The following is a 26,888-nucleotide window of genomic DNA, read 5'->3' as shown; positions in this document are numbered from 1 at the left end:
GTTTACAACCACTTTAATGACACTTTTTATTGAACAAGCTGAAATTAGAAGCTGACTGGCTACCATGCAGAGCTGCACCACAGTTTGCTCTCTCCAGTTTTAGTCAACACTTTTGTGTGCCAGAAACCCACATCTGTGGTCATTTTGAAAGCTAGTTTTCATTTTTCTGTCAGACTGTCTGAAAGTCCATGCTAGCTGCCACCCCCCTGTAAAGTGAAAGCACCCTCCTTTTGAGGTTTTGTTAGAAAAGTGGATAACACCTGATAGGGCTTAAGCCTATTGACGGCGAGGTCAGAGCCTTGTAGATGTAAGAAATATATTGGCAGGCATTTCAGTGCTGCTTTAGAAAATGCTAGCTGCCTTGTCATGATCCTCCAGCTACAGTGCTAAGTCATAGTCATGAGATAAAGCTAAACTCTTGTCCCATATTGAGGATCTACTGCTTGTTTAAGGCTGGGTTCACACCTATGCAGATTTGCTTGGATCCAATTCACATAGCAGGGGAATGTGAGCGGCTCTCTATGGAGTCGGTTCACATATCTCCGGGGTAGCCAAGGAGCGCACTGCACAGAAACGCCGTGCGTCTTTGGCTCAGTTTCAGGGCCAAATTCAGGCAAAGATTTGTCCCTGAAACGGAGAACAGGGATGCACAGCATTCCTGTGTGATCCGTGGCAGGTTTAGATGTGAACTGAACCTCAGTCCAGCAGGATGCAATAGAAAAATCATTGCTTGGTCCCTTGGCAGCTGGAGCTACTCTTCGATCCCACCAGTGGTTGCACTAGTTCCTGCATTGTAGGCAATCCTGATTAAATGGATGGCCTTGTGATTTGAAAAAGTCTCTGCGGGAGTGGTAGTCATACCATAACTGGTGAGGAGGAGAAAGTCAGGAGTATGGTAAGCAATTCTCTATTACATCCCCACTAGACTGAATGAGGCTTTAGATCTGGAATATTTGGGGTGGCACCCACATGTCTTCCTTTGTAAGCTGACTGGAGTTAAACTTGAATCCGTTCTAACCAACTTGGTTGCATACCACTTCAGGATCACTGACTATTGGTAATAAAGATGGAGAAACTGTTTCACAAGCAACAATGTGGAAAGGAAAGCATCGCCCATTGGAAGTGTTTGCTTTCACTTTTGCGGCTGGTGAAGTGTCGGCTATGATGCTGTAAGCCATGGGTGCTCAACCTGTGGCCCTCCAGCTGTTGTGGAACTACAAGTGCTGTCATGCTTGTTCGTGGCTTGCAATGCATCATGGGACTTGTAGTTCTGTAACAGCTGGTGGGCCGCAGGCTGAGCACCCATGCTGTAAGCAGTACATACTCTTCTATGGAGTGTCCTGGGTGGCAGGCATAAGTAGGAATGTATGTTGACATATTAGACTTAGTAAATGTCTGCCATTTTTGTTCTGACAAAAGCTAAAATAAAATGGGCACTTTTCAGCAGTACTGTATTTGTAGTAATGTATTTAAAGGTGATCATTTTTTATATTACCATTGTGAGATTTTTCCATACATTTCTAGGGCTGGTCCACCCAAATTGTATATTTCACACCTGGATATTTTACTGGCCAGTTGACTCCAGTGGACAGTTCACCTTTTGTAATAAAATATACTATACAATTGCATAACTCAACACTTGCTATAGTGCCCAGTTATGCACCTTTGTTGCATTTTCTTTAATAGTGAGTATTCAAGCTTTGTAATTGTGGACAATAATGGTGCCCACAAACTACTTGCTATTTTTTTATTTTTATTTTTTTTAACCAAAAAATGTAATATTCTTTTTGGGTGAACTAACCCTTTAAAGGCCAAGTGCACCTTTTGTAATAAAAAGTACTATGCAGTGATGGGGCTCCAGTGCTTTATAAAAAAAAAAATATAGCTTGTAGCATTGGGGGTTATTAGCTGGAGAGTGCAAAATCAGACTCACTTCTGCATAGAAACCAATCGGCTTCTAACCTCAGCTTGTTAAATTAGGCTTCGGCAATACAACCTGGAAGCTGATTAAAAGCCTAATTGAAGAATCTGAAGGTATAAGCTTATTGGTTTCTATGCAGAAGTGAGCCTGATTTTGCGCACTCCAACTTTGGTAAATAAACCCCATTGCTCGATGGATGAAATGTCTTCATACCTGTAGGCCAAGCTTGGTTTTACCATAACCTGGCTAAAAAAAACTAGCCTCATTCTGGCAAGGATCCGGAATGCATAGCACATGGGCTATCCTCAGCATCACGAGAACAAGCCCTTCTCCCTCTCGATCCACCCATCGTAGTAGCACTGAGCTAAGCCACTCTTACAATGGGCAGAGAAGGCACATGTGCCTGATTTTTACTTTTTTTTTTTATTTCCTGGGGGGCTTGCTCAAAAATTAGCATTGAGTCACAACTCCTATGCTAGGACCAAGGGTTTCATCTGTCAGAATGTTAGTTTTTTTGAAAGGCTTGTGGAAACAGATTGGCCTACTGGTATGTCATGGAAACTAAGATGGATAGATATAATTTTTTATTACCAGTGTGGGATTTTTCCATAGAGCTGGTCCACGCAAATTAGACGAGTCACACCTGGATATTTGCTGGCCAGTGGACAGTTCACCTTGTAATAAAATATAATAAACAGTTGCATCAAGTGGCACTTGCTATAGTGCCCAGTGATGCACCTTGTTTGCATTTTCTATAATAGTGACTATTCAAGCTAGATGGAGGGATGTGTTTTTTTTTTTATTTTTTACATTTTAAGCTAGACCATGTTTCTTACACTGACAGCCACTTGACTGCATACTATTTTTTATTTTGTAATAAAAAATGTGAGCACTGCCTTTTATGGTCTTGATAACACTACAGAGAGCATTGGTGTGCCATTGCCCATAGTGGCCAATCAGAAGGTGACACTGAGCAGTTTAGCATAGGCAGAGTAAAGAAAAGTCCCTGATTAGATGCTATGGGTTACTGGACACAAATGCTCGCTGGCTTTTAAAATAAAGGTCTTTAGAAATGGGCTGGATTTCAGGTGTATTGGTTAATGTTTGTTTCTTTTTTTTTGTCTGTTTCTTCTTTTCTTTCATTTCAACATATCCACGCAGTATTTCATGGTTCTAACAAAGCGGCAGTGTAAAAAATTAAACCATGACGCATGAAAAATACCTGGTGAGGGTCCTCATTGCTTTTTTTTTTTTTTTTTTTTCTTTTCATTTTATTTCAGTTAGTTTTCTTCTAAATTAATGTCACATTTAAAAAAAGTTTAAAAAAAATAACTCCCAGACTGGTCTATCCAGTGCATGATTTATGGTAGATGCTGTCTTTTAATTTTTTATTTTTTTTCCCCTAAATATTGGCCATTTCTTGTCTCTGGACCAATGCATGACTGTCCCCTGAGATATACCATAGATATTTGTGATGTATGGTGAAATTGGCAAAGACTTGGGCCCCCTTTTTTCTCAGAACACAGCAATCTGCCTCATGCAGTGTAAATATATAATTTGTTTAAGATCTGCAGCTCTCAGCGTAGGTGGAAGGAACCATGACCCTTATTTAACAGTGGTTTTTCTTTTTTTGTTGTTGTGTTTTACAGTTCTTTTCCCTGGTTCAGCCTGAACTATATACCAGGCCCTGCTGAAAATACCACTCAACCGTTTTCTTCTCCAGCTTGTCCAGTTTCTCTTAAGTGCCCTGTACATGTTGTATGTTTAATGCTCACACGCACTTTGTTAATCCAAGACAAACGACTGGTATTTGGAAATCTATAGTTGCATTTATTTAATTTTAATTTCTTTCTTTTTTTTTTTCCCCCCATTTCGTTGATTTTGCTCACGCTCTGATTTTGGGGGTGGATACAGGCAGTTGGAAGGGGGAGGGTAGATGAATAGTGCACATCGGCGTTGTACTGAATGTGCTGTCTTAACAGTCATCACCAACATACAGTGAGGACCTGTTTTTGGCTGCACCAAACACACTGTTTTGTCATTGGTGCAAACACAGGGTCCGTATCCCTTTACCATTTATTAAAGCGAACCTGTCACTTTGTATCAGACATGTGCAAAAGATGCAGTTTGAATGGGGTTATAAACTTTGCTTGTGGTTTTTAGGAAGGAAAAACGGGGAAGTGGATTGCCATCAGACCATGGTCTTCAGCATTCTCAACCATTGTATGCTGAGTTACACCTTGGGAGAAAGGCAAGATCTGCTTATATTTGTTAGTCCGCCCACTGGAATAAACGCTTGGTTAAAGTGTTACAGCCTGCCATCGAATCCATTTCCTGCTAACAGGGATGATGTAATTGGACCACCTTCCGTGATCCTGGGAAAAGGTTAACATCTAGAACCCCCCCAAGAATGTACTCCTGTACTGAGCAGGAACACTTACTCAGATTTTCAAATGCTGTCTTTACCAGGCAAGCATGCCTGAATCCGTTTTGTTTTTGCATTAAGCAGGAACTGGTGGAATTTTCAATCCATGAATGGGCAGCCTGGTTGTAAACAAATCAGTCTGTCCAGTTTTTCCTGCATGATTACTGCCACCGGCTATAACAGGCAACACTAATCATTATGTTCTGCCAGCAGGGAAGGCTCCCCTCCGGCAGAACACAAATAGCTCTGCAGAAGGGATTCCCCATTAACACATTTGTTTGTGGGGGGGGATATCTGTGCAATTTTCTTGAAAAGGAAAGAAATTTCCTCATCTATGGCCTACCTAACCAACGTTTTTCAGCACGCTCCAATCTAAAGCCTTTAGCCCATTTTGTACTTGTCCACATTTTGTCCAACTAGGAGTTTTTAAATTCCATTTATTTGGTTTAAAAAGATTTGCATACTTGCCACCTTCCCTCTATTAAACATAATTTGGGGATTTGTCTATATGGTTTGTTGATATAAAAGTTGCATAGATAACTTTTATAAATGGGAAATCTGTGACATTCATATTTCCCATAGAGAAACATTCAAAAAATTAGTACAGTTTATGGTTGGACATTTAAAGCCTTGTGCCTATTAAAACCCCCTTACCACAACTAGCATGCAACCAAAAGCCACTCGCCTGCGCTCAAAATGGTAAACACAGGGGCCTGAAGTGTAGGAATTATTCCTCGGCGCCAATGGTCTTGCTGCCCCCCTCACAACGATGCATGTCCTTGGGACTGTAAAACAAGAGAAGGGCGCATTAACCTAGTGCATTACCCCAATAAAAAAAAAAATCTGAATAAAAATAGTTATACCCTCAAACACATGATAAATGTGTGCATATCATAGCAAGTGGGACCAATCTCTTTGAAGTCTGCTGTAGTCTTCCAATAGTGTGGGAAGACCAGGAGGCGTCTGTGGTGGCTGACGTGTTTCAGACACTCTTCATCAGAGCCAAGTAGTGAATGTCCCAACAGTTCATCTCAGTGCACGTAGATACACATGCTCAGCAAGAGGGATTCCACCTCTGGGTTGGCAGAGTCCATAGATTGTGGGTCCTTTGACAAATGATATGGGCTGTTTGGTAGTGCTGGGCACCCACAGATGTTCTGCTCTATAGGCTGCTCAGGAGGGTTAGAGGGTTCAGTCTCTGTACTGACTGTCTGCTTTGCCTTCTAATAGGCTGGACTGCATGCTCTAGTCACATGATGCAAACGCACACTTTTTTTTTTTCTCTCTTGCAAAAATGAATTTTGCCTCCTCCCTGTGCTGACATTTTCTGATGTCAGCAGCTGTCTTCACTTACTGTTAAGCAGCATTTTTTCCTTCCGGATGTCATGAGTCTCACTCGGCACATAGCCTGCTCAGAATCAGTGGCCTATGCGTATAACACAGGAGTGGGTGATTTTGCCAACATAGCTTGGAGTCCGAGGCTGTAACTAAGAGGGATAGAAGATGTCAGAGGATATAGTGAGAAAATGGTCCGTGCTATGGGTAAGTATGCATCGTTCTTTGTTTAGAAGAGCATGTTCAAGTGGAAATTAGCCCTCCTGCCTGCTGAGGAAGATGCCATCCTGGCCTCTGGCTCTGCCATGGTGCTGCACATGTGACCAGCTATGGCGTCAGTCATATTTAGCCTGAAATTTAGCTTACATTAGACATGCACTGTTGGGTATAATGTAAATGAAAGCAGTAAAGAAAACAATGGTGCATTTAATGAAACCCTTACTGCTGGACCTTTTTAGCGGTTCTTAACGCTAAGGGCATTTTATGGGTTTCCTGATCATGTGATCGGGAGCCTGTTCTATCTGCTCCTGTTTCTAAACAGAGAACTGGAAGCTATTGGTGAAAGCGTTAGAATATTGGGGATGCATAGTGAGCATGCTCCCAGTACAAAATGGCAGCACAGCATTTAAAGCCCACTGCTGTGCTGCCACATGTATAGGTACAGCAACAGGTTAATTTGGTAAACGGTTTTGAAATCCTTTTCTGTCAAACTTTCTTTTAGAGAAATTTTTAAATTAGTTCCACTTTAAAGCCAAACCCTGGGCCCCAAGATTATCTTTGGATGTGTGCACTGTAAAAAAAACATTGGCACAAATGTAGTGTTGCATGTGCAAAGGGTGCAGCGTTCTGCTAACATTTCACTTTAGTTCACCCCTTAATTATAGCAAATTTTGAATGTCCAGGGGTGAAACTGTTGCGGTTGAAGTACACTGCAGGTCACTCATCCAATGACAAAACCTTTTTACAGAATGCAAGGTGTTCTGTAAATGCAGGAGGTTCTTATGATTTTGTTTAAAATCCCCCCCCCCCCCTCCTTGAATCACAGAATACCTAGCAGTCTGTGAAAAAGAATGCAAGGTGTTTCTCAGTGAACAAGGCATAGAGCGAGTGATCTGATCAAGGTACTCCAGCTTGTACTGTAAGGCTCGAGCGCTAGGGTTTCAGCACATTTATTTTTAAAGTGCACATACCCAAATGTTGTGTTTGGCCAGGGTACAGCTTTATTGTAATGGAAACGGCAAGATCTGAGCTGAAGTAGACATTGGGATAGACCAAAAGCATTCTATTTTGCAGAAATGTGTCTTCAAAATGACAGGTACACCTTAATATTGGTTCAGTCTTCAAAATGGCCTCCCTACTGTATGTATGTGACGTATCTATTTTGACACAAATGCACCTTGCGTATGGATTAGGCATCCTTTTCAATGCTTTCTCCCATAACCCTACCCAATCATTATCGCTCTTCATCAGGTAAGCAAAGCGTTAGAAATCAAAGGGCTTAATTTTAAACTCCCGAACACTCTTCTACAACACATTACAAACTCTCACACTCTTCTGTGGTAGGTATGATACAAGAGCTAGTGAATTGTTCCATATGATTAACTCCTAAACCGACCTTTTTTTTTTTTTTTTGTCTTGTGTATCTTGATTTCTCTGTGTGCTTTATAGTGAAGCAGCCGACACGAGTCGTTGTTCATATAACAGCTTTTGAAAAGTTGAGAGCACACCCCCCTACGGAGAAAACCGACTGTGCTTGCTTACGTTTGGTTCATGAATTAAAAATCCCGTACAGGTGATGAAACCTCGGCAGTGTTAACACAAAGCAGCAGTAGTGTGTATTGTGCAGTCTCTCTTTTCTTACTCTAGAACTTTTTAACCATGTGTAGAAAGTCAAGAAAAAGGCCCAGTGTTTTTTCTTTTTATTTTCTTTTTTCTTTTTTTCTTTTTTTTTCACTTTATCGGTAAAATGTAGATAGAGCTAGCATGAACATGACAGCCATAAATAAGTACAATCAACAAGTTTGAGTGATGGATCAGTGAATTTCTGGGTGTTTTTTTTGTTTTTGTTTTCTTTTTCTTTTTTTTTGATTTTTGTGTTTTAAGTCCTCCTGTGAATGGTGTGGCTAATACAGATATGTTCTTCTGCAGGAATCATTCCTGATGAGGCCAAAGCTTTAACACTTGTGGCCCCAGCTAATGCAGTCACTAGTTTGCTACCAGGCGGAGGACTCCTGCCCACTCCGAACCCCCTCAGTCAGGTAAGTTTTTTTTATTTTTTTTTTTATTTTTATTTATTTTATTTTTTTATAGTTCTATATAACTTATTGATTATTTTTAAAGATTTTGATTGCTGTAGCGATAGATTTCTACACATAAGTTTACAGAAAAAATAACAGGTATTCCAATACATCAAAATGTAGTAATAAACATATTCAATAGTAGACTTTTTGGACTATCCATTAACAAAGTAATGGAAACATCTGCTTTTGATCATTTCACAGCAAATTATAACCGTTTTTGCAGTGTTAAAATACAATCTGCACAACCACCTCTAACCTACTTCAAATTAAAGGGATTGTAAAGTAAATAAATTTTTTTTTTTTTTAAATAACAAACGTGTTATACTTCCACTGTGCAGCTCGTTTTGCACAGAGTGGCCCCGAACCTGCTCTTCTAGGGTCCCTCGGCGGCTGTCTCTGCTGCTTTCCGCAGGTACTTCTCACGTTCATGCGAGCTCCCTTGCATGGTGAGAAGCACCTGCGGGCACGCTCCCGTGATAGTCGGCCGCTATGGCCGCTCGCTGTATCACAAGGCCCCGCTTCATTGGATGTGATTGACAGCAGCGCGAGCCAATGGCTGCGCTGCCTTCAATCCATCCACTCCAGCCAATCAGCGGCCAGGCTGAGCGGAGAAGAGGCCGGCGGGGGCGAGCGCGGGACTTTCGAGTGGTGAGGTAAGTAAAATGGGGGGACTGGGGGCGCCGGCAGTGTGAGATGTTTTTTTTCACCTTAATGCATAGAATGCATTAAGGTGAAAAAACATTTACCTTTACAACCCCTTTAACTTAGTCTGCCCTATAGCTGTTTTACTGCTACACTCCAGCACAGAGGTGCTGCCCTGTGTGTGTGTGTGTGTGTGTGTGTGTGTGTGTGTGTGTGTGTGCGCGCGCGCGCGCGCGCGCACACACTCACACTGTGTATTTGTGTGTATTCCGGGTAGCAGGTGCAAACACACACCGCTAGCTCCTTGTTCCTGCTGTTGTTCAGTGGGGGAACCATGGACTCCATGTTCGGCTGCACCCGCCAATTCTTCAGTACAGATGCTTTCTCTGCAAAGGGAACAGGATGACCAATCCATGTACATCAAAGAATAAATGGGGCCATGTATCGTGAGATTGAATGCAAACCTCCTCCCATCAGCAAGGGCACTGAAGATGAAACGTGGCTGGGTCTTTAAGCATGAAAATTATCCCAAATACACTGCCCGGGCAACGGAGGAGTGGCTTCGTAAGAAGCATTTCAAGGTCCTGGAGTGGCCTAGATCTCCAGATCTCAACCCCAACCCCATGTCTGGATTTGTTTCCACATCTTGTCTCTCATAGTTGAGATATACCTATGATGACAATTACAGGCCTCTCATCTTTTTAAGTGGGATAACTTGCACAATTGGTGGCTGACTAAATGCTTTTTTTGCCCCACTGTGTAAAGTTGCTAGCTGTGCACCCTTATAGTAAAAATATATAAATCGGTGCAGCGCAACAAAAACTAATTTGCATATACATCTCAAATCATAAAAATGTGTGTGTCCGACACTACTATTCAAAAGTTGGGTTGTGACTCAAGCAAATCCATTGCTCCCCAGAAAAGTAGTATTTATCTATCTGTCACTCCTCCAGTGAGTCGTGCACCTCCACACCTCAGGGGAAAAACCTGCTCACCTCAAGCTCATAAGTATATGTTCATTTGTGGTCTTAATTTATATCCACTTGGCTAGCGACCGTTCTCCAGTCCTCGAATCTCTAGCTCTCCTCAATGTGCTTGTATCCCACATATGGATTACATACAATATAAATATAAAATACATAGTGCTTCCTGTTGGTGTGGTGTGTTTTTTTTATTTTTTACTTTGTTTAATCCTGCAAGTGTATTTTACTTGCATGTAAATAAAATCTCTTTATGATGCACATCAGCTGGGTCACCACTGCACAATGACGCGTGACATCACGGGCTCAGCTACTCTCTCCTAGACGCATAGTGCACGATAATTGGGCTTCCTCAGTCATCAAGTGCTTTTGGATTTAGCAGTGTAGTGGGGGTGGTCTGCTAGCTATTTAAACCATGCTCTCTCATATTTGGGTGGGCAAACCCAACACCTGACTGGATGCCTGCAGTCTGTGTCAGTGTTGCCCTGGCCGACAGCCCCCAACTTCAGTGAAGAGGAGATCTGTCTCGGGAGTGTTTCCCGCAACCTCCATGGAACAGTATGTAGATGCCCCTCCTCCCTCCCTGTGCACTCGTGGGCGTGGGTACTCCCTGGGGTGGTCAGCCCTGCGGGGTCCCTTCCAGGGTCTCTCTTACTACACCCCAGCCTCCCCCTATACCATCTGGGGTGAATTGATGTGGGGTTGGGTACCCTGATCCCCCTTGTTTCACCAGGCTTCAAGTGTCACGAGGTGTACCTGATGGGACACTGTGTGGTATATGTCTGTATGCCATCTCCCTCACTAGTGGCCGTATCTGTACTTCCAGATGGACAGGCATCCCCCTGGCCTTGGGGTCCACTGGTACACTGCTACATATGCACCTTCCTCCCCCTTTCCTGGGTTTATTTGGGAATCCAGAGGCTGCAGGAGACATGTGGGCGGGTATTGCATCTTGTCACTTTTTGGATGGGCTTAGATTTATCTACTCTAGGGGGGTGGTTGCTTCTGGCTCCCTTCCTTGCCAGGGTACTTTGTTTTTGGGCTTTCTCACGGGTGCACACATGTGGTCAGGCTCCCTACAACTTTAGGCTGCTTATGGGCAGGCACCCTTTATACATGCCAGTGTCGCTGTTGAGCCTGGTGCCTGCCCCCAGATGGGCGTTGGTGACTGCCTTTTCACCTTAGACCATTCGCTCCTTTACTCCCGCTTGGTTGCAAGGGGGAACGCAATGGCATGGTGGGTTGGTCCGCTCTTGCATGTAGGGAGAGACTCCCCCTGGGATGATGCATATCGGTGACAGCCCAGGGGAGCAATTACCACAGGTGATCTGACTGCATCTGCTTCTACTGAGGCTCAGCTACTCCAGGAAGGTGCCGAGGTTTGTGGCCAGAGCAAGGGGCCCCCTTTCGGATGCAATGGGTGCACTGGTGGCGCAGTGGGGTCAGTATCCTCATTTATGCATTTCCTCCTCTCGAGTTCCTTGCTCAATAGCTGTGCAGGGTAGAGGCCAAAGGGATTCTAGCCTTTCTGGTGGGGGCTGCCCTTCAATAAAATACGTGGTACCGAGGGCTAATCTTTAACTCTGATTTTTACCATCTCTGGCTTTGACTGCGTGTCTATTGAAAGCCTGGTTCTGAGAGTTGGAAGGTTTTGGGGTTTGCTGAATCCCCCCTATGTTTTAGGCGTGCAGGTCTACCTTTCGGGAGCTTACACAGTGCACCTGGAAGGCCTACATCATCTGCTGCAAGGCTCTGGGTTCTGTTAATGCTCCTTTGTGGTGGCTCTAGTTTTTCATCCTTCCAATGGGGCGTTGGACAAAAGCTTGCGTTGGACAAAAGCTTGCCTTGAGTACCATAACGGCTAGGTTTCGGCTGTGGCAATCCTACTTTTTATGGACCTTGGCTGTGCATTCCTTGATTCGTAACTCCATCCAAAGGGCTTGCCCTGTGGTGTCTCCTGTGTGCTCCCATTGCTGCTGTCAAAACTGAGCTTGGTTCTTTCGGTCTTTCCAGAAACCTCCCCTTGAGGGTTTTGGCTAAGTTTCCCTACTGGTGCCTTTTTGGTTGTTTACTTCTGCACAGAGGGTGTTGGAATTTGGGGACCTTATCCTGTCTGTTATTTTTTTTCCTGTTTGGTCTTACACATGGATAAGGGGGTCCCCCATTCGTGTCCCCCCCCCCCCCTTTCTCGAGGTGGCACTGGATTTCTACCTGATTTGAGGACTATGTTCTGCGTTCCCGGTGTCTAACTGTTGCATCCTTAAGAGGTTGCACTGCTCTCCTTGGATGTATACCTGGCTGCTATGGCTTTCTTCAAAGGTCGGGTGCCTTATTTGCAATCAGCCAACCCTTGGATTGGCCTGGCGGCCTGCTCTACCACTCTTTCTGTGGGATTTTGGCAGGCTATTGTTCAGGTTGCAAATGTTAAGGGTTGTGCTTCGCCCTTCCCAGTCATGGCACTCTCCTCCAGAGCTATTGGTGCCTCCTGCATGTTTCCGACATCCAGTGTCTCTCTCAGGTTTGCGAGCCGGCTACCTGATCATCTCTGCACACTCTTACCAAAGTTTACCAAGTTTGTCTTTGAATTCTTGTTTCGGCCATTGGTTTTTCAGGCCACTTTTTAGGATTCCTTGTTTCCCTGGGGGGAGGGGGTTTATGTGTAGGTCGTTTGGCATGTTCTGCCTGGTTGCTCCAGTGTTTAGTTGTTGTCCACCCCACTGTTTTGGGACGTCCATATGGTCAAGAGTAGAAGAGCTGTGTCCTTCAATGACTGTAGGACAAAATGTAATTTATTTATTTTTTTTATTTTTTTCTTGCTTGCTATAAAATCCCTTTCTGTGTTCATTGAGAGATACAGCACCTACCCCACTTATTGAGTTTAACTGGCTCGCCTATAGCAGAGATGAGGGTCTATACCAGCTAGAACTGGCCATGGGAGGCGCTGTGTAATTTTTTTTTTTTCTACCTAGTGTCCTACGCATGTAGATCGTGCTCTAAACCATATAGTCAAGAATGGAAGATAAGCCATGCCCGTTAATGAACTCGGAGAAGAGGATTTGACGGCGAGTAACACAAAATCCTGTGTGTGTTATTATTGAAAAAAAGTAAAAATGGTAAACGGGACAAATGGGGTCGATCTCCCTAATGGGGCACAGACCGCGATAAAACAGACATGGGTTCTAATCCAACACCACTTGGTCAAAAACAAAAAGCTGCACCTTTTTAATGGACCCCGAAGCCTTCTGGGACCTGAAATGTTCCAAATATGGAGAGGGGTGGGTTAGAAAATGCGAAGTTCTTCAAGTGTATGCAGACTAACAATATATACCTTTTTTTTTGGCCTGTTTTTAGGTTTGTTAAATTTTACCATTTTTTGAAAGTTTTATTTTTTATTTTTTTGTCTATTTGCGAAGTACAAAAAAATACTTGGTGATCCTGCTTGAAATCTGTGCTGTGCACTGTGTAATTCCTTCACCTATGTTGTGGAGGAGGGAAGAGGGGAAGGTGTTCTGAAGTCCTACACTTCCTGTCCTATGGTGATAGTAATATATACTTCTCCATAGTTACAGTACAAAGTGAGCTTTGCCACCCCAGACAGGAAGTGTTAATAAGATGGGCAAAAACTGAAACCCACTGACCATAACTTGGCTATCTTCTATATATAAAATTTTTTTTTTTTTTTATTTAGATATGCTTTTAAGTCAGGTGGTCATAAACTGTATTGAAAACTTCAAACATCATGTCAGCAGGTAAAATGTTGAACACCTTGAGGTAAATGTGTGTGGATTGGGCACATTTCATTAGAATGGTTGTGCTCCATTTTCATTTGGCATTTTATAGGCTTAGTTGCAATTTGATGTACCACACAATCCTGTTTTTATATGTATACAGAATGGGCATGTTTATGGATAACAATGCAGATATTATTTGCCTCTAGATGGGAGCTGTACCACTTTCTGCATTGGGAGCACCTACACTGGATCCCACTCTTGCGGCTCTCACTCTTCCAGGAGCCAATCTAAATTCACAGGTAGGTTTTCCTTTAACAGTGAAAAATTATGTGACTTTGTATCTTGCATGTCATCATGTGCTCCCACTGAAATGAGTGGGTTTCAAAAAATGCCATAAAAATAGTATGTGTATATTTTCAAGCTTCATTGAGTTGAATGCTACAATGTGAACAAAGACAACTTATAAGTACAAGGTTTGGCTTGAGTGTTTTTAGAGCTACAAAACACTCTGTTGTGAATAGGGGGCTGCCACTTTTTTACTGGACATGTTGGTCTGCATTTAAATCTGGAGAAAAATGGTTATGAAAAGTTTGAAGGGATTGTTAAAGGTGTTTTGTTTAATAATAAAAAAAGTTATACCTACCCCCCCCCCCCCCCCCCCCTCTGTGCAAGGGTTTTGCAGAGTGGCTCTGATCCTCTTCCAATACAATCACTGGAATATTATAATTTTTTGGGTGTTTAATTCATGTTGGTGTAAAAATAAACAATTGATTTCAGGGGAAGGCCCTGTACAGTGTTTTGGAGGTCAGCATTTCTCTCATCAGTATCAATAGTTTTCAGTGGTAGTCAAAAGAACAGCATTCTTTATAGGTATATTGTGAAGGCTGTGTAGGGTTATATTGGAAGGAATCTTTGAATTTCTTAAAAAGCTTTATATATATATATATATATATATATATATATATATATATATATATATATATATATATATATATATATATATATATATATATATATATATATATATATATATTTATATTTATTATTCTCTGCATTGAATGTAATTTTGTAGTTAATGTGTTTTTGTGTGTTTGATTCCAGTCTCTTGCAGCAGATCAGCTGTTGAAGCTTATGAGCACAGTGGATCCAAAGTAAGTCCTGCTCTCCCTATAACTATTAAGCCCACAGCTTTCTCATTGCACGCTCCTCATTCTGTGTATGCATTGAATGAACTATAACATGTTTTTTAGGCTGAATCATGTGACAGCTGGGCTAGTGTCACCAAGCCTGAAGTCTGATACCTCTAATAAAGATATTGAAGAGGCAATGAAGCGTGTTCGGGAGGCCCAGTCCTTGATATCTGCAGCTATTGAGCCAGGTAAGTAGCAGTGCCAGGTCCTGTTCGACTTTCTATATGTTGATTTATCAGGGATCTGAGAGCTATCTGCATATTTTGATTTCAGACAAGAAAGATGAGAAGTCCAAAAAGCATTCAAGGTCACGTTCGCGCTCTAGGAGGAGGAGGACGCCCTCTTCTTCCAGACACAGGTGAGAAATTCTTCTACATCCAATTCCAATGTTTCTTGTAAAATTCTAGTAAAGTACACAGAGGCCTATAAATGATGTTTAGTTTGCCTCATAAGATTAGAGACCCTGTAACCACAGTGCACATTACTGTGCTTAAAGCGGAGCGCCACCCAAAAGGGAAAGCTTTGCTCGTTTGCTTCCCCCTCCTCCGGAAGTTTAGCCCTGCTCCTCCTTCACACGCCGCTGGGCCATTCACAAAGCGCAGCACGCTTATGCATTAGGGGACTGGCTATGAAGCCGCAAGGCTTCATTGCTGGTTTCGCTTACAAGGTATGGCGGCAGCACCCGAGAGCAGATTAAAAAATCGACTGGGGTGCCGACATTGCAGCATTTCTGGACAGTAGAGTCCTAATATTAAGTCTGCAGTGACTGTATTTGTAGCTGCTGACTTTAATTTTGTGATGGGGGGCCTGGAGCTCCTCTTTAAAGTGATTGTAAATGCTTGCTTTTTTAAATCTCTTATCACACGTGATCCGACACAGAGGTGCCATGTGGTCAAAGTGACCCGTTTTGCATTGCTTCGTACAAACAAACACAGGTTTGCTGTTAACAATAAAAATCTCTTAAATCAGTGTTTAATTCTGATCTTGGTATGTTTTTCTTGCATGCTTAGGCGATCTAGAAGCAGATCAAGGAGAAGATCTCATTCAAAGTCTAGAAGCCGTCGGCGATCAAAGAGCCCGCGCAGGCGAAGATCACACTCACGGGAAAGACCCCACCGCACTCGCTCCAAGTCCAGGTAATTCTCCACTTTCCTTTTCTTATGTATTCCGTTTTCCAGAAGCTTTGCCCCTTCCAAAATTTATATTACGTTTAACTTCACATGATTATAAAACCAACAGCTCTGTACTCCTGGACTCAATATCTCACTGATTGTTAACTTGTTTTAGGGAGAAAAAGCGAGAAGAAAAAGAGAAAAAACGATCCAAAACGCCTCCCAAAAGCTATAGCACAAGCAGGCGGTCTAGAAGCGCAAGCAGGTAAAGTCTCCTGTGTGAAATCTTAATGTAGCATTGCCAGAAATAAGAATCTGCTGACTATGCTTTTTAAATGCCTTGTCTCATGTAGTATTTTTTTTTTTTAACAGAGATCGGAGGCGCAGGAAGAGTCGAAGTGGATCTCGGTCTCCTAAAAAGCCAAGATCACCAAAGAGGAAGTACTCGCGCTCTCCTTCACCAAGGAGGTAATTTCTTTAGCCACCCAAAGTATGTGCGTCTACCCTTTATGGTTTGCGTAACTGAGACATTAGTTATTTTTAAAGAGATCCTGCCAGACTATATGAACAAACTTCTTATAAGCTTATACGTGTAACTAATCTTTTTTGTATTTTTTTTTTATGCATGTTATTTGCTTGTTAAACGCCCTCCCATGTGTAGATATCCAAAAGCTGTGAAATATCTGCTGGGCACCACCATCTTGGATGTGATGTCAACACTCAGAATTGTCAGTCAAGTGGCACTTTATAGTGAGGAAAGGGACACAGGAGCTGGGCCGGCACAGAGTAAATAGACAAGCCCAGAAGAAGAAAGGGATAAGAGGCTGTAAGAGGAGTAGTTAACATTTTGTAGCAAGTTCAAGGGCACACTTGCTAAAATATGGAAAGGAAAATGCCACAAGTATTTGGTTTTACTGTGCTTTTACCTGCAGTTTTTTAGGTTGGTGACAGGTTTTCTTTTAAATACATTTGTCTGATAACAGCGTAGCTTATGGATTTGTTTTAAAGTGACTGAGTTTTTGCAAATAGCTGTAGAGTCATACATTTTACATGCCTGCTACAGTGTTTGTTCCCTTGTTCTGATCAGACAAAGCTCAAATTCTTCATATTTCCTAGTAGTGTTGACACTTGTCCAAATTCTTCCTCACATTCATTTTGACCAGTGAAGGAGCCTATATAGCTGCCACCTATAGATTGCCCAGTTGTGGTAGTTCATAAGCTTTCTGCCACTCTTCTACATTTGCCTGGTTCACACCTAAGCATTTTTTTCATGCATATTCAGTTTTGCAAAAGTACACTTCAGTCCATTAAACATGGTTTCCTGTAGCTCACATCTGTGCATTTTATGGAAATGGCCAGGGACTTGTTATTGGTTCCATAGACTTCAATGGATCAAAAGCGTGTATTGAAAAACCTACCTGCCTAGGGGTGAATCAGGCCTAAAAGGATGGAGCACATTCTAATTGACAGCTGCTTTTGGTAAATTAAGTGTCCGATAGGGCAGGAAAGAGGGAGGATTAGGGCACTGACAGAACCGCCCTGTTGCGTGCACAGTGCTGGCAGAAAATGAAATTTGCCAACAACTTCATCACCTCCCAATGATGCTGATTAAATAGATGGCTCAGCCTTTGCAGGATGGTATTTGGATAATCTAAAAAATGGAAAAGCAGGGGGTTTGGGGCCGGGTAAACCTCATAAAAATGGTTCTGCTACCCAAGATCCTCTGTTTTCTGGCACTCCCCGACTTACTTACCCTTGAAGCATTTTAAATCCCTTGAGGCCCTTCTTAAACCCTTTGTATGGGGTAACAGACATAAATTAGCTTGGCAGGTGCTTAAAAACCCCACGGACCTGGGGGGCATGGCCCTTCCCGATTTTAATCTTTATTACATTGCGGCACAATTATCCCAACTGTACCATATAGACAAAACGGACAGAGGGCGGTTTCTCCAACTGCTGTGCCCGGGGTGGGCTCGACGCACCGAAGATTCAATTTACCCGCTGGCGATGGGCCTTGGTGGGGCGGGCCTGGGGGACAACAGACAGACTTTGTTATACCATTACAGACGCATATGGGACTTGGCATCTGTCAAGCTGGGGATACCACTCTATAATGATTACACTCCATTATGGCATAATAAAACTCTGTCAGAACTCTTACAACTTCCCGATGCAGACCTTCGGTCTACTCATGGTATTCTCTATATGCACCAATTGTTTGTTGACGGAACCCTTAAAACCTTTGCCACGCTCAGAGAAGAATTCTCACTCCCCAGCTACATGCTCTTCCGATTTTTACAGGTGAGACACGCGGCCCGGGCTCAGTTTTCAGAATCCATCCCGCAGTCAGCCACCAATGCACTAATGGCCATAATCAAGAGTACTGACCCCCGCAAATTAACTTCGTCCTTCTATGACATGCTCACTACCCCTGCTTCCACCAAACTGGCACATACTCTCAGGCCCCGGTGGGAGAGAGAGGTGGGCCCTTTGGAGGATGGGGAATGGGAGGAGGCTTTGGAATCCTGCAAGGCTGTCTCACCCAAACTTGCTGACAGACTGACCCAAATTTATATTATCCACCGGGCGTATCTCACCCCCCTTCGGGTTGCCAGATACAGAAGCACTCAATCTACCCTTTGTCAGATGTGTGGGAGTGAGGTGGGTACGTTCTTTCACTTAATCTGGTCATGCCCTAAAATACAAGGCCTGTGGGTGCAAGTTATAACATTCCTGCACGATCACATGGGCTCTCCGGTCACATTGGACCCGAAACAATGCCTACTCGGGGTACTTCCAGATACTATAGACAAATACGCTAAGACGTTCCTGCATGAGACCTTGTTTTCGGTGCGGAAGGTCATTGCCCAGAGGTGGATGCGGCCCGCACCCCCCGGGCTGGCGGAGTGGAAGGCGGAGGTCAATAATAATTTACCATATAAAAAGGTTGTGTATATTAACAGGGGATGCCCGGCCAAATATGACAAAATATGGGATCGTTGGTTACAAGACTCCGATACTTGTACGTAAGGCACTTTGAATCTATGTTGCCAGTTAGATGGTTTGCCCCTAACTGTGTGTTCTGGTTTGGGTCTGGCTGACCCACATGGTCGGGACCAGCTACCACTCTCTCCCTGGTTTTTGTTCCCTCTTACAAATGTTTGTTATTCATGACACCGGTTTTGAACCGGCTGTACTCTACTTACTGTACACCCTTCTGATACCAATGACACCTTGGCTGTATGTAATAATTTGTATGCACTTTTTCTTGTTTTAATAAACTTGGTTATGCAAAAAAAAAAAAATGGAAAAGCAAAATAGAACACAGATTTGCAAGTGCTCATGCATGCTGGGCCCGTGTCCATAGAGCTTGGAGGGTGTCGATTGAGTTGGCTTTTGACATCAGTTTGAAACACTCACGCCATCGTTTATCGAAAGGTGAAGCTGACCTCCCTTTTTGACCTTCCAGACTGCTTTTGTATTCCCATAGACTTGTATTGTGAGTAAAGTGGTTCTGCTACAAAATCCAATTGATACATGCCCTTATTTTTCATTAAAAAAAAAAAAAAATAGCAAGACTATGGGAGATGACATTTCTGACCACAAACAATTAAAACGTACATCCTGGGCAGCTGATGGTTTCTAGAGACCGTTAATGACAACCTCCATGTTTCTCCTTTTGACCGGGTTCCTTTGTCCGATCAGTCAGACTCTGCAGTGCATTTTGCACATTGTGCTTAGTTTGGCTTCTCTGCCTAGAGGCAGGAATACAAACACTGTTTAAGTGTCTTAAATATATATTGGACAATTCTGTAACTTTTTTTCCAACCTTGCAATTCTAGACACAAAAAAGAAAAGAAGAAGGATAAGGAACGTGAGAGGAACAGGGATGAAAGAGAACGATCATCCAGTAAGAAGAAGAAGAGCAAAGATAAAGATAAAGAGAAGGAGCGTGAGCGGAGATCAGAAAGTGAAAAAGATGTGAAAGTAAGTTGGGTTTTTTTTCTCAGTTATGGGTCCAATTAAACAAAGTGTCCCTTTCCTATAATGGCTATCTGTACAAAAATGTCTTCAATTTCCTGGCAGCCTTTTGGTTGCCTTGCTAATGGTATTTAGTTACCTTCAGTTTCCAATAGGCGGTCAATTGTATAACATGCTAAACAAAAAATGGTAACCACACCAATTCATGGCTTTTAGAGTAAGGTATGTGTGCGGTTGTTGCAGTTACTCCCCTTCCTTGCTTTCAGCTGTACCACAAGCTGCAAGACCACAGGGTCTGCCTGAAACTCTCTCAGACTATAGCAACCAGCTTGAGGCCGATCCCACTCACTCTTGTATGTAGATGGTGGATACAAGCAGGCACACATTTATAGGTTGTCAGCTCCACATAAAGAAATTGGCCTGGAGCCAAGGAGATTAAATGGGTAAAGTCAGGGCTTGATAAATTAGCTTAGACTCTAGGAGCCATTTTTTTTTAAATCCTCTGCCCAGCGTCCAGAACTGCATATCTTGGGCATCGGCAATAAGAATTGCTCACGCCTGATGCCAAGCAAAAAATTTTTAAAAAAATCAACTTTTGTTTTGTTATACGATTATTTATTTATTTTTTCCTTCACTGATGTGCTCTGATAGTCTGCACTGATGAGGTGGCATTGATTGGATGGCAATGGCAGGTAGTGTAACTGTGAAAAGGGAATGCTCTCTGCAGGGCAGCGGTGTGTGAAACTGTATGCCCAGGCGCCAGGGCACAATTTCTAGTCGCGACCTGGCGCCTGGGTATTGTCGAGCCCTGGGCAAAGTGACTTCATGTTAATCCTATAACTTAACTAAAGTATTGCAAATTGGCATTTGGATGATCTAATAATTGAATATCAACAAGGTAAAAAAAAATTTTTATTTTTTTTGTAAGCTTTTCAGCATAACTATTCTTTCATGAATTTTAATGCATTTTATTGATGGAATCATGCAAAATCAGTAGTGTTTTTTTGTTTGTTTTTGTTATTTTTAATCCCTTGCTTGAGCAGAGGTTAATGACTACTAGATGCCAAATTTATGTGTTAATTTGATTCTAATTTGCCGTCTTACATTAAGCTTTTATTTGGTACACGGTTTTAATAAATATAAATGTCCAAAAAACACAAATTTTTGAATATGTAATTGTTTACTCGCATACTGCAGCGGGGTGGCTCGTACAGGCAGCGTAATGTACCTGTGTATGTCATGGCTTTCTTCTGGGAGTCCTTCGGCTCTGCTGTAATGGAACACAGTGGGACTTGGCATGTCCTGGCCAATGATTTATGGCTGGTACCTAGCATATCCGGTTGTGTCCAATCACAGCCCAGTGCTCTGTGTTGACAACACAGGGCTCTGTACAGTGAGAATCTGTTTTCTTCAAAGCAGAAACAAAGATATTTAGTAAAAACACAGATGTAGCACCCTGATGTTTAGGCAGGGTTGTGCCTAAATTTACCTGCCAGGAATTAGTTGCCTTGGCCAATTGTTGGGGATCAATTTATTTCACCCTAAGTTTGGAGTTGCTGCACGTCTCTTCTGCCGCTAGGTGACCGGGTACCTAGCATCATTAGATAAGACGAGGACATATTAGGAGTATATGGGGGGGGGGGGGTGTATCTTGGCCAATGGACAGGGATTTTCTTAAATCCCTTGGCCTGCTGGGAGAACCTGCATATTTGGTTGGAGTCGGGTGATTGGGGTTCTTTGCCACCTGGACTACTGTCTGGGTGAACATGTGTTGTACTGTCCCGGGCTGCTAGCCAGAGTTTGGGCCTATCCCAGGGAAATCTGTCTGCTAGGCTGCCTGAGGGCCTATCCAGAAGCAAGAGAGAAGCATAGGGTTGGGCCTGCGGCTTGTACTCCAACCAGAAGTGACGGTTCTGCTACTGGAGAACCTGTTGTGATTGGAGGTAGAGGGGAAGCTGTCACCACTAAGGGACCAATCACTTTATTACCAGGGACCCCTGAGAGTAGCTGAAGCAAGTACTGGAGCAGTATTCTCACAAAACGGGGATGGTGAAGAATTGGGAAACTTCAGCACATGTCAAGCCAGGGACCAAACCAGTGGAGGTGGTGATGGCAGAGCAGCTTTTTGTGCCAAGCCAGGGACCAAGCAGGGAAGCGGGGGTGACGCTTGAGGAAGCTAATCGGAGAAGATTGGAAGAGCTCAGGGGATCCAGTGGCAGTGAATTGGTTAGCCTAGGGAGAGACTGGAAGCTCAGCGGAGTGAAGATCTACAAAAAGTGAAAGTCAAGTTCTTTACAACTTGTGTTAGAAGCTGTTATAGGACTGTTGTCATATGAGACAGCAAGCCTACATATGCAGATGTGGTGCCTGGCTGGTTGCCGTTACCTATAGTATAGTATAGTCTGAGTCTGCAAATTACCATTGTAACTACTAAAGAATGATGTTCTGGCCCTAAACCCTCTCCCACAGTTCTGTTCAAGAGAAAATAAATCTCTTTGCATTCCAGAAGTGTCTGGCGCTCGTGAATCCTATCTTGCACTACACCATGCCTTGTAATCTACTCTATACAGAAGGATGGCAGCCGTCCATGGCTCTGGAGGGTCTCATTAGACTAAAGGAAGTCTGAGACCTTGCTACACTAAACATATTATACATTGTCGGTCCCACTGATTGATTACTACCATTAGTTGTATAAATTTTTTTTAAATAATATTGTATTTTGTATATTGTAATATTGGCTGGGTATCGCAGAATATTGTAGAGATGGCTGCTTCCATCCGATCTCTCCCCTCCACTGTACAGATCAGTACAGAGAGGGGAGAGAGAAACTGGCATCGTGACATGGCGCTGGTTTGTTTACAAGTGATCTCTGTCGGAGCGATCACATTGTAAACGGCCTGGGTGTAGAAAGATGGGCGCTGCTTCGGAGCTAGGCTGAAGCCGCAGCCTTTCCTAAGGCCATGATCGTGGCATTTGACGATCCGAGCGGTATATATAATCGATTATTTATATTTAAATATTCAAAAAGTGCTTGAGGAGGTATAACGAAAGGTATCCAAGTGTTCCAAAGGTGATAAATCTCAGAGCAGTCCAGGATATTGATGTATCATATGGTAAAAAAGAGAAAACATACATGTGAAGTACTGCTGGTACTTTGTTGTGTAGTACTTGCACCACTAAAGAATCAGTCATGTTTCAGTCTTATCTTGTTGGTTTTTCCATCCACGCAGCAGGTAACCCGGGATTATGATGAAGAGGAGCAGGGCTATGACAGCGAGAAGGAGAAACGAGAAGAGTACCTGGTTTCAGAGGCCACGGGGCCACAAGACGAGTCTGCGGCTGAGCCAGCAGGCAGCGAGTCTCCAAAGGACTCCAAAGTGAATGGAGACGATCATCACGAGGAAGACATGGATATGAGCGATTAACTCTCCTTATTACTATGTGATTTTTATTTCTATTTAATGTTCTAATTTTGGTTGTATGCAACACTGAGCTATTGGTGAATGTACATTTCCTTATGTTACTAGAGCTGTGCTGAAAGGTTTGTCTATCTAAAACATTGAAGTGGATAACCGGTTTTGTGTGGTGAAAAAAAAGTGTAAAATTAAAAAAAAAAAAAACACCCCAATTCTCTAGTGTGACGCAACTTAACAAATATGTTGCATGCGTCTAACACCTCGCATGAGTATATTCATTTTGCTACTTAGCTGCCCATTCCCTTCCCTCCTCTCTCCTGTGTGCTAGACAGATCTACGCAGTACTTTAGTGGGAGAAAGCTGTATGTGTGTTTGCAGTCATTAGACCCCAACCCCTGTGTTCACAGCCAGCACTTCCTATGTGCAGCAGAATGGATACAAGGAACCTTTCTCTGCTCATGAGAATGAGACACATTCTGCCAATTTAATGTGGGCTTTTGTTTAGGCTTTAATTCATGGGTGCTCAACCTGTGGCACTCCAAGTCCCAGGCTGACCGTTACAAGCATAATTCTCAAGGGCAGAGACACAATGGGACTTCTAGTTCTGCAACAGCTGGGCGGCCATAGGTTGAGCACCCATGCTTTAATCTGAAGGCTGTGAATGAGACCCCTTCAATACTGTTTTGTGGTCTTCAGGATATAGTCCGCTACTATACAAAAAAATAACAGGCTTCTTCAATAAGCTAGCACATAAAGCAGTGATGTTTAGTGAGACAAAGAAATTATCTGAAGGGGGAGAAAGCAGAAGCCCCCTACAGTTTCCACTCTGCTCATGGCTACCATCCCTCAGAGAAGGTAAGCTTTAGTCAGTTGTTTTTGGAAAGTAGTTGCTTTATGGTGGGTTTTAAAGACCAGACTGCGCAACACAGACCACTTGGAGATCAAGGGGTTGTCAAAGATGTGCTGTGACACCCAAAAGAATCTGAGATGATTGGCCTAGCCAGTCAGAACAGATAATCAAATGGATAACCCTTACACATTTGTGAAGCCCTTTCATCCTTGATGGGTAAGGACTTTGTACTTTGTGAAAGTAGATGCCCATTAGAAGGCTTGTTTATATTAGTCGGGAGAGGCCATGTGTTCTAAACATGACTTTATTTTTATTTTATTTTTTGTTAGGTTAGCATGTTGACCATTTTAGTCTTTCAGAAGATTCCCATCTTCTGACTATATAATAGCCACGAAAAGCCCCAATGTGAACCCATCAAACACTGCCCACCTCAGCCTATACTCAGTAAAGTGACTGGCTCTTAATACCATTGGGTATGGGGGAGCATGTGACATTCGACCTATCCACCCAGGCTTCAGTGCTTGGGCCTGAAGGGCCAATAGCCATGGTCACAGTAAGTGCTAACAAAGGGCTTACACAAGGATTGGACCCATGACTCCAATGGAAAAATGTTACAGTGCAGATGAGCTTTTGCCTGTTCTTTTAACAGATTTGTCTGAAGTAAATGTAAATCTGAGGTTAGCTCCAGGTTATAGCATGCTGTCCTGGATTTGTCACATCATTGCCGTTTGGTCTGCCTTATTAAACAAGCCTGCTAGCGTTTTAACACGTCTTGACCGTTCACTTAAACTTTTTGCTGTGTAAATCAATTTAAAAAGTACTGCATTTTAATTGGTTATTTTTGTATACTGTTGAGGTCGTTTCTTTCCCCTTTCCAGAACGTACCCCGCTGGTTGTGTTCTCTTAGTGCTGTAGTATACTGATGGTGATTCCATTCTTACACACAGTAGTCAGTGAATTTTTTTTATTTTTTTTTCAGTTTCAACAAACATGAGCTTATTTTATTTTTCTTTTTTTTTTTCTTTGGTTGATGACCCAGTAACGAAAACTAGTTTCCAGTCTGTGCCATCTCGTTGTACAGTTCCTGAAATTTTGTTTTACAAGAAACTTTGATAATAAAATATATAAACCAGAATTGCTGGTTTCATTTTATTTGTGAGCTGTGTGTTTGTTTTGTTTTTTTCTTTATGGTTTGTATATTGTTCCTATATCTGTGTGCATGCACTGTGGATTATTTCAAGATAACCAAGACACAATGTGATTTAAAATACCTGAATAAATATATTGGGATTTAGGCCTCATCCAAAAAAATCTAGACACAAGTTTGGCAAATACCAAGGTAAAAACCCCCGAATCCTACAAAGGGCGGAATGTAACGCCATAAAGTGGAGACAGGTTTAAAATTTTACAAAGTTTTATTATACAATTTTTAACATGGTCAAACTAGTGTCCTCTCCCAACAAATAAAGGGGGGACTAGACCATACACGTAAGACATTGTATGTGGTTAGTAAGATATGCAAGATTTGAATGGATTAATCTGGTTTTCTCTGCATGATTGACGTTTCGCCAAGAAAAATGGCTTCTTCAGGGCCCAGACACCAGTCAGATCATGTAGTCAGCAGGTCAACCAAAATGTCTAAGGTGGGCCTAGGCACACACCTGTAGGACAGACTGTTTGTTTTTTTTTTTAAAGGTGCTTTAGCGCTAAAACATAGCGCCGGCAAATGCCTCGTCTGCAGTCCCGGTGTGAAAGCCTGTGTGGTGTGTTTACAGGACGTTGGAAAAAGTCCTGCAAGCAGCATCTTTGGGGGTGGTTTGCGAGCGGTGTATACACCGCCCCTGCCCATTGGAAGCACTGCCGAACCACCAAGACGTGTGCTTTTTAACCTCTTATCTCACTATATATTTCTAGTCTGATTATGGTTACTAGCTATGATTAACCACTTCAGCCCCAGAAGAATTTAACCCCTTCCTGACCAGAGCAATTTTTAACTGACAATTGCGTGGTCGTGCAATGTGGCTCCCAAACAAAATTGACTTCCTTTTTTTTCCTCTTTATATTCACTGACCGACACAGCTCCTCTCTGTAACTAAATGGGTTTGTTAGCCTACCACTAGGAGAATTAGGCAAAATTGTAACAATACACAGAATTGTCAGTACCGCCCAGGGGGAGGACCCTGTGCTAACAAACCTCCCCACTGCCCCAGCTGCCTCAGCCTCAGCTTTATTTTGCCTAGTGAAGGAGAATGACCTAGGAACCCTGCGGGCCCTTTGGTCCATTTTTTTGATGCAAGATTTATACTTTTGCGCAAGATGAAAGATCCCAGGATCTTTAATCAACTGCCAGGTGGGAGATGGTTGAGTTATCCTTGTAGTCCGTCCCCCCCCCCCCCCCCCCCCCAGTCCGGCCATCGAGCGCGTGCAGGTCGCAGCTAAGGCTCGGCAGGCCACGATATACCTCAGATCCAGAGGTGGTCGGTGAGCTTCAATGCTCCGGGGTATACATATAACCAGGCTACTGATGTCTGGATCACAGTATAGAAAGGATGATCCACCGCTCCAAGGTAATCCTCGAGGACTGAAGCTTTGTCTCCTATTGATGAGCCCCAGGTGCTGACCATTACACACACACACACACGACAAAACTGGATAGCCGCACACTGGAAAGACTTGAAATCCCATCTTTAATTCAAACAACGTGGGTCACATCAAAAAAAAAAAAACCCACAGCAAAAGGAATAACAAAAATAACGAAAATTCTGACACGTTTTGCACCGCAATCAGTGCTTACTCATAGCTATGAGTAAGCACTGATTGCGGTGCAAAACGTGTCAGAATTTTCGTGTACCCTGTTTATTCCTTTTTGCTGTGGATTTTTTGATGTGACCCACGTTGTTTCAATTAAAGATGGGATTTCAAGTCTTTTTCCAGTGTGCGGCTATCCAGAGTTGTGTCCTGCTTGTTGGATCACAGTATACCGAGACCAGCAGCCACCCTGTAAC

At 42.9% G+C, this 26,888-nt stretch overlaps 1 protein-coding gene across 3 annotated transcripts in view; it reads left to right on the top strand.

Annotated features, from left to right (window-relative positions):
• Positions 1-25,035, top strand: part of SRSF11 (serine and arginine rich splicing factor 11) — a 39,897-nt gene extending 14,862 nt beyond the window's left edge. Inside the window, exons 1-13 of one of the 3 annotated variants that reach the window (XM_077450487.1) lie at positions 3,115-3,146; positions 3,571-3,727; positions 7,350-7,473; positions 7,830-7,939; positions 13,541-13,633; positions 14,436-14,485; positions 14,585-14,712; positions 14,798-14,882; positions 15,535-15,660; positions 15,812-15,901; positions 16,009-16,104; positions 19,479-19,623; positions 22,848-25,035. In XM_077450487.1, the coding sequence (XP_077306613.1) occupies positions 13,541-13,633; positions 14,436-14,485; positions 14,585-14,712; positions 14,798-14,882; positions 15,535-15,660; positions 15,812-15,901; positions 16,009-16,104; positions 19,479-19,623; positions 22,848-23,042 (1,008 nt within the window). In that variant the 5' untranslated portion in view covers positions 3,115-3,146; positions 3,571-3,727; positions 7,350-7,473; positions 7,830-7,939 and the 3' untranslated portion in view covers positions 23,043-25,035. Of the gene's footprint in view, positions 1-3,114; positions 3,147-3,570; positions 7,474-7,829; positions 7,940-13,540; positions 13,634-14,435; positions 14,486-14,584; positions 14,713-14,797; positions 14,883-15,534; positions 15,661-15,811; positions 15,902-16,008; positions 16,105-19,478; positions 19,624-22,847 lie in introns of those variants that run through there. The other 2 variants (XM_077450486.1, XM_077450485.1) reach the window with 2 other exon arrangements.
• Positions 25,036-26,888: the final 1,853 nt, after the last annotated feature.

Source organism: Lithobates pipiens, unplaced genomic scaffold, assembly GCF_037356315.1.
Source record: "Lithobates pipiens isolate NorthernLeopardFrog02 unplaced genomic scaffold, aLitPip1_a1.2 Scaffold_23, whole genome shotgun sequence".
Lineage (NCBI taxonomy): Eukaryota > Metazoa > Chordata > Amphibia > Anura > Ranidae > Lithobates > Lithobates pipiens.
The sequence above is the reverse complement of the archived record's forward strand: the minus strand, read 5'-3'. Positions and strand labels throughout refer to the sequence as shown.